The sequence below is a fragment of the Rattus rattus genome, chromosome 6 (assembly GCF_011064425.1).
Source record: "Rattus rattus isolate New Zealand chromosome 6, Rrattus_CSIRO_v1, whole genome shotgun sequence".
Lineage (NCBI taxonomy): Eukaryota > Metazoa > Chordata > Mammalia > Rodentia > Muridae > Rattus > Rattus rattus.
In genome coordinates this window covers 62,980,634-62,987,191 of record NC_046159.1, presented here as the reverse complement: position 1 = coordinate 62,987,191, position 6,558 = coordinate 62,980,634, and the positions used below count along the sequence as shown (strand labels likewise).

The 6,558-nt window shown below is 49.1% G+C and overlaps 1 protein-coding gene across 1 annotated transcript in view; it reads left to right on the top strand.

Annotated features, from left to right (window-relative positions):
• The first annotated feature begins 396 nt into the window (after positions 1-396).
• The window catches only part of Slc4a5 (solute carrier family 4 member 5), a 64,054-nt gene continuing 57,892 nt past the window's right edge, over positions 397-6,558 (top strand). Inside the window, exon 1 of the mRNA XM_032906258.1 lies at positions 397-518. Coding sequence (XP_032762149.1) covers positions 466-518 — 53 coding nt within the window. The 5' untranslated portion in view covers positions 397-465. The remainder of the gene's footprint in view (positions 519-6,558) is intronic.

Genomic DNA, 6,558 nt, shown 5'->3' with positions numbered 1-6,558 from the left:
GGGGCCTCCTCATGACCGCAGACTGGCTTGGGACCCAGTGGAGCTAGAGAGTGTTCTAGGCTTTTGTGTGGAGTGAAGTTGGGTCAGGGTGGTCCTCATTTCACCTCCCCGTTCCGGATCCCGCTGCTGCTGTGACTTTGGCCGTTTCCCAGACTTCACTGTCACTAATAAGGCCCTGGAATCTACACACAGACCAAATTCTTCCTCACCTCAACGACTGACACCTGCATCTGGTCCAAAGAGACAAGAGTTCAGCTGACCCAGATGATAGACTGAACCTTAGAGAATGGAGAAATACCGTTGCCCGGGTGCCTGCTCCGTTCCTGTGGGCCCTGGGGTCCTCCTGCCCCCTGCTGGGCACTCGGCAACCCAACTCCTTTTTTCTCAGGGTCTCCAGCTGCTGAGCAGCTGCAGGACATCCTGGGGGAGGAAGATGAGGCTCCCAACCCCACCCTCTTCACAGAGATGGACACTCTACAGCATGATGGGGACCAGATGGAGTGGAAGGAATCAGCCAGGTGAGAGGGAGCCGGGATGGAGGGGGCGTGGTGAGAGGGAGCCCCGATGGAGAGGGCGTGTCTGGGGCCCAGGCTGGGCTGAGTCTCCTGGTGGGAAAGTGGTGCCACAGCTTGAGTTCTGTGAGGGAGCATCTCCATTGATAAGCACCTTTCCAGCTGCCACTTTTGGTATCTAGAACTGCAAGCAATAAGGAGCAAACATAAATGATTGTTACTGTCAAAGACACCTCAAAAGCCGAGGGGCTAGCTCAGTCAGCAGAATGCTTGTTTGGAGAAATGGGGACCTGAATTCTGTCTCTAGAAACCATGTAAAGTAAGCTGGCAGTGGTGCTGTGGGATCGTAACCTCCGTGGCAGCCACGGATGAAGATACGCCCCCTCCAGGAGCTGTGACCAGCCAGCCTTTTTAGTCTCTAAAAAATGGTGGGCAGAACCAAGAAACGAACTTGTCCTCTCATCTTGAAATATCTTGCACTCTCACACACATGAATAAGCGCACACACACACACACACACACACACACACACACACACAAAGGGAGAGGGAGAGGGGAGAGGGAGAGGGGAGGGAGAGGGAGAGAGAGAGAGAGAGAGAGAGAGAGAGAGAGAGAGAGAGAGAGAGAGAATAGTGACCCAGTGACCCTGGAACGGAAGACTATAACGTCATTTTTTAAAAAATGTTTAATGGTTTAAACTAAATGCTGTGGAAGGGAATGTTTCAGTCCTACTGGAGTACACAGGGAGGACTTCCTGGAGGAAGAAGGGGCATAAGTCTGAATGGCAGGGAAAGGTCTAGGCTTGTCATTCTCAGCAGAGTTTGGACAAGCAGAGTGGTCACAGAGGTGGAGCCATGGAAGACAGCAGGAGGTGTCAGGAACTGGCTCAGTGGATTAAGTACTAGCTGGGCAGGTGTGAGAACCAGAGCTTGGGCCCCTAGAATCCATGTAAAAGCCAGACAGGAGTAGAGGTCACTTGTAAGCTCAGCATACAAGGGACAGAGACAAGAGATCCCCAGGACAAGTGATGACCTAGCCTAGCCAGAATCTGAGCGCTGAGTTCTGGGTTAAGGTTTACCTCAATAAATAGAATGGAGAGCAATAGAGGGAGACTTCAGAAGGCAAGTTCAGGCCTACACACACACTCGTGTACACACACTCATTCGTGTACACACATGCACACACATACACACACATGCACACACTCATGTACACACCTACTCATGCACACACGCACACACATACACACACTTGTGCACACACACTCACACATATACACACATGCACACTTGTGTACACATGTGCACACACTCATATACACATACATGCACACACATACACATACACACTCGTGTACACACATACATGCACATATATACACACCCACACACTCATATATACACATACATGCACTCATATGCACACACATACATAAACATACACACACTCGTGTACATACACATACATGCACATATATACACACCCACACACTCATATATACACATACATGCACTCATATGCACAAACATACACACACTCATGTACACACACATACATGCACACGTACCCACACACATACACACATGCACACACTCATACACACACTTGCATACATGCACACATGCACACACTCATATACACATTTGTATACATGCACACTCATACACATGCATTCAATGCACACTCACACACATACACATTCACACACATATGCACACACACACACACACTCATACACACACTGCACAAGCATCTGCATGCCCCAAAAAGAGGACACGGAGAGAGAGCTCCACGTGTGGAAGGAGAAGGAGGAGGAAATCCATCTAGAGGGTTAGTGGAGCTGCATGGTGAAGTCAGGAGTGAGTTGGGTCTGAGTAACATTTGTGCCATGACTCAGACAGAGGGATCTCTGAACCAAACAGAGCAGGTTAGTAGTCCCACGTTCTCTCCCAAACCCAAGAAGCAGGGAGGGAAAGACAGGAACAGGGAGACCCCAAGACTGCTGAGAGCAGGAAGTGTACATCTCGGCTTTTGCCCAGGTTCACCCCTCCTTCCTGGAAAACTAATAATTTCGTGTGTGTGTGTGTGTGTGTGTGTGTGTGTGTGTGTTGTTTCATTTTGTTTTCTGAGACAGGGTTTCTCTGTGTAGCCTTGGCTGACCTGGAACTCACTCTGTAGACCAGGCTGGCCTTAAACTCAAAGATCCACCTGTCTTTGCCTCCTAAGTGCTGAGATTAAAGGCATGAGCCACCACTGCCTGACAATGATAATATTTTAACCTCTACCCAGGTGGGATATGTGTAGGTGAGTGTCTTGAGGCACACATACGTGTGTGTGTGTGTGTGTGTGTGTGTGTGTGTGTGTGTGTGTGATCAGGAGTCTTTTTTTCTTTTGCTCTCTATTTTATATTCTGGGCTAGTGTCTCTCTCTTGTATCCAGAGTTTACCTATTCAGTTAGTCCGACCAGGGTGGCTCTCCAGCTCGCTCTACCTCCACTGCCCTGAGACAATTGAGATGTCACACTTGCCTGGCTTTTACATGGTGCTGGAGATCTGGTCCCCACACCTGAACGGCAAACACTTGACCCGCTGAGCCTTCTCTCCATGCAGGAAAAACCATTTTGATTTTATTAAATTAAAATCCAGGCCACGGCTGTGGACCAGTTGGTAAAGTAGTGCCTAGCACACGAGGTCCTCATAGTCCAATAGTCCAGTTGTGGAAGCACACCACTGGAACCCCAGCACGGAGGATTTAGAGGCAGGAAAACCAGACGTTCAAGGTCCTCCTCAACTATGTAGTCTGTTTAAGGCTGGCATGGAATACCTGAGACTCTGTCTCAAGAAACAAAACAAAACATGATTAGGATTAAATCAACTAATTTCTTTAGAGAGAAATTAGACACTAAGGCAGTAGTTCTTAACATGACTAATGCTGAGACCCTTTAATACCCTTTAATACATGTTGTAGTGACCCAGAGCTATAAAATTATTTTCACTGCTACTTTTTTTTTTTTTTTTTTTTTTTTTTTTTTGGAGCTGGGGACCGAATCCAGGGCCTTGCTCTTGGTGCTCTACCACTGAGCTAAATCCCCAACCCCGTTCACTGCTACTTCTTTTTTTTCGGAGCTGGGGACTGAACCCAGGGCCTTGCGGTTGCTAGGCAAGCGCTCTACCACTGAGCCAAATCCCCAACCCCCACTGCTACTTCTTACTGCAATTTTCCTCCTGTTACGAATTGTAGTGTAAATATTCGCTCTGCAGGATACCTGATGTTTCCGACCCTTGTAAAAACATATAAACTAACTCCCAGCGGTGCCCAGGACAGGGTCTGCATGGGACTCTGACCAGGAGTCTGGTGGCTCCCTCCGCAGCCTGGATAGTTGCTAGGCAAAGGGAAGAGGATATTTCCACACCCTCAGATCTCTTTGCCCCTTCTCTGATGCACAGGCATCCAGAAGAAGGATCATTAAGAGGAATAACGTCCTGCGGGCCTCAGGGAGGAACCAACCAATCAGGTTCAGAGCCCACAGCCTGCAGTTCTGCCCAATCCCCCCATGCAGGCCCAAGAGCCTCTTCTCATCCATGACTCACTGAACTCCAATGTGCTAAGACTGCAGGCTCACCCCATTCAAGCCCCACAATGACCCTGAGATGGGCAGAGCTGAAATCTGGCTTCATAGATGCGGTGAGGTGCAGAAGGACTTAGCTTGTCAAGGGCCAGAGATACAGGAAGTCAAGTCTAGGAGGTCCCCCCAGGCCTGTCTGACCCTCCAGCTTGAGGTCTCTAGGCCTTTGCTATGCTCTCCCAAGTCTATTAGCCATCCCCTCCCAAGCTCTCCAACCCCCCACCCCCAGCCCGTTGGGGACTCTGTTTTGGCTTCTAGGGGAAGACATAGGGCCGAAGCCAATTCTTTTGGAGTTGGAGCTAAATACTGACAACTGCAGAGCTTGGAGCCACTAACTAGGGCTCACAAGATGGGAAAGGACCCTTCAGATGGCCAGAGCTCAGCCTGCAGTACTGTGTGTGGTTTGACAGCTCTGAGAGGGAGGGGTCTGAGCCCAGTCTGCACCAGGGACAGTCTCCTCTACTCAAGGTGTATGACTAGAGAAGAAAGCTTTAAAACGGCCTTCTCGGAGGCCCAGAGAGACAGGCTGCCTTCGCCCCTCCCTGGGCAGAGAGAGAGAACTCAGCCAAAGCCCCTGCCTTCCCTGGCAGCCTGTACCTTCAATTCCGGCACTCCCGAGGCAGACCAGATCAATCTCTGTGAGTTCAAGGCCAGCCTGGTTAACACCTTAGCAAGCTCCAGGCAAGTTAGGACTACACAGTGGTACCCTGTAGTAAAAACAAAAAACAAGTGAACTAAAATCAATACAAAAAGACCAACAACAACAACTTAAAGCTAGCAAGCAAACAAACAAACAAAAAAAACCCAAAATAACCAATCAACCAAAACCAAACAATCAGAAAAAACAAAAGTAGACATGCTTAGTCAGGCCTGCCTGGGATTTGTCACTCCATCTCAGGAATGGCTAGCATTCCTCCCAGCTAACAGGCTGTGGGACCCATGTCAGCGAAGCCAGAAGTCTCAGAAGTTTCCAGAACCAAAGAGCCAGCAAATCCCAGTGAATTCTGGGCCACTGTGGAGTAACAGAAGACACCTGAAGGCATCTCTTACAGACCCCATGCCCTGGCATTAGAGAGCTAATCATACATCAAAGAGAGTGGGGGAGGGGTCACTTTCATAAAAGTATTTAATTTGTTGCGGGAGGGCTTGCTTTATTGAGTTAGGAGCTTAAGAGGGTGAAAATCTCAAATCCGCAAGGAATTTTCCCTGGCAGTGCTTTGTCAGGGGTTATTAGTTTCAGGGACATTTCGGGCGCTTGAAGGAGTCACTGCTGTGTAGGTTTAAGTGGCTTTTTGAGTTCTGCTGAGCCTTGCCCCGTGCACATAATCAGGACTGTATGTGCCATGGCGCTTCTGATGTGATCGATGGTGGAAGGCCAGGCCGTTAATAAGATAGACTGTTATTAATTCTGTCTCTGGCATTCCGACATGGCAGTCTGGCTGACTGTTCCCTGATGATGACCTTGTCTGAGGGAGCGCTGAATCACATGAAGTAGGAATGATCCCCCCCCCCATTTTATGAGCAAATAATTTACCCCAAATCCCAAATGTTCTCAAACTGACACCTGCCTGACTGAAAGAGAAGGGGCTGGAAGGAGAATGGTCCAGGTTGGAAGCCGCCCAAGAGTGGAGGGCCCTTCAGGGTTACTCAGGAGCAACCAGAGCTTAACGCTCAAGAGCCTTGAGGACCAGCTCTAGATCCAAGCCGCTCTGGCCTCCACTCAGCAGCCCAAGAGCAAGAACTTGCCAGAAGGCTCTTATGAAATACATATACTCTGAGAACATTTCTGTCATGACAAGCAAAGAGCCAAGAGGCGCATGAGAAGTGGGCCAGCTTAGTTGAGTTGGAGCGTTTGCTCTCTTCTTTTTGACAGTGTCTCCTATAGCCCAGGCTAGCCTCAAACTTGTTCTGTGGCTAAGAAGGATGATTTTGGAGTCTTGCTCCTCCTGCTGCCTGGTGTACATGGTGCTGGGGGTTGAGCCCAGGACTTCATGCACGCTAGGCAAGCCCTTTATCAACTGAACTCCATCCCTTGTCCCAGGTCAGGACACTTTCAAAAGTTCTGAATGGTTCTCCACGTGTCAGCAGGATGGGGTGACTGGGGCTTCCCACTGCAGTCTTGAACCTGCTGTCACTTAGGATCTTGCATAAAGTTCTTTTAGAACGATTTCCCTTCTCAGTGTGGGGCAGAAAGCTTCTCCAGCTCCTGGGGTCAGCCTTACAGGGCCAGAACTACCCCGCATCAGCCCTGCGCTTTATAAATTAGGGTAGGAAACTAAGGTCTCTCAGTGTGGAAGTCAACGAACTTCATTCATTCACTCAAGTAATATCTACTAAGTTGTTACTGACCATAAGCCTTGAGCCAAGACATTTCAAAATGGAGCATGGCAGATGCTGTCGCTGTTCACTTGGCGTCTATGA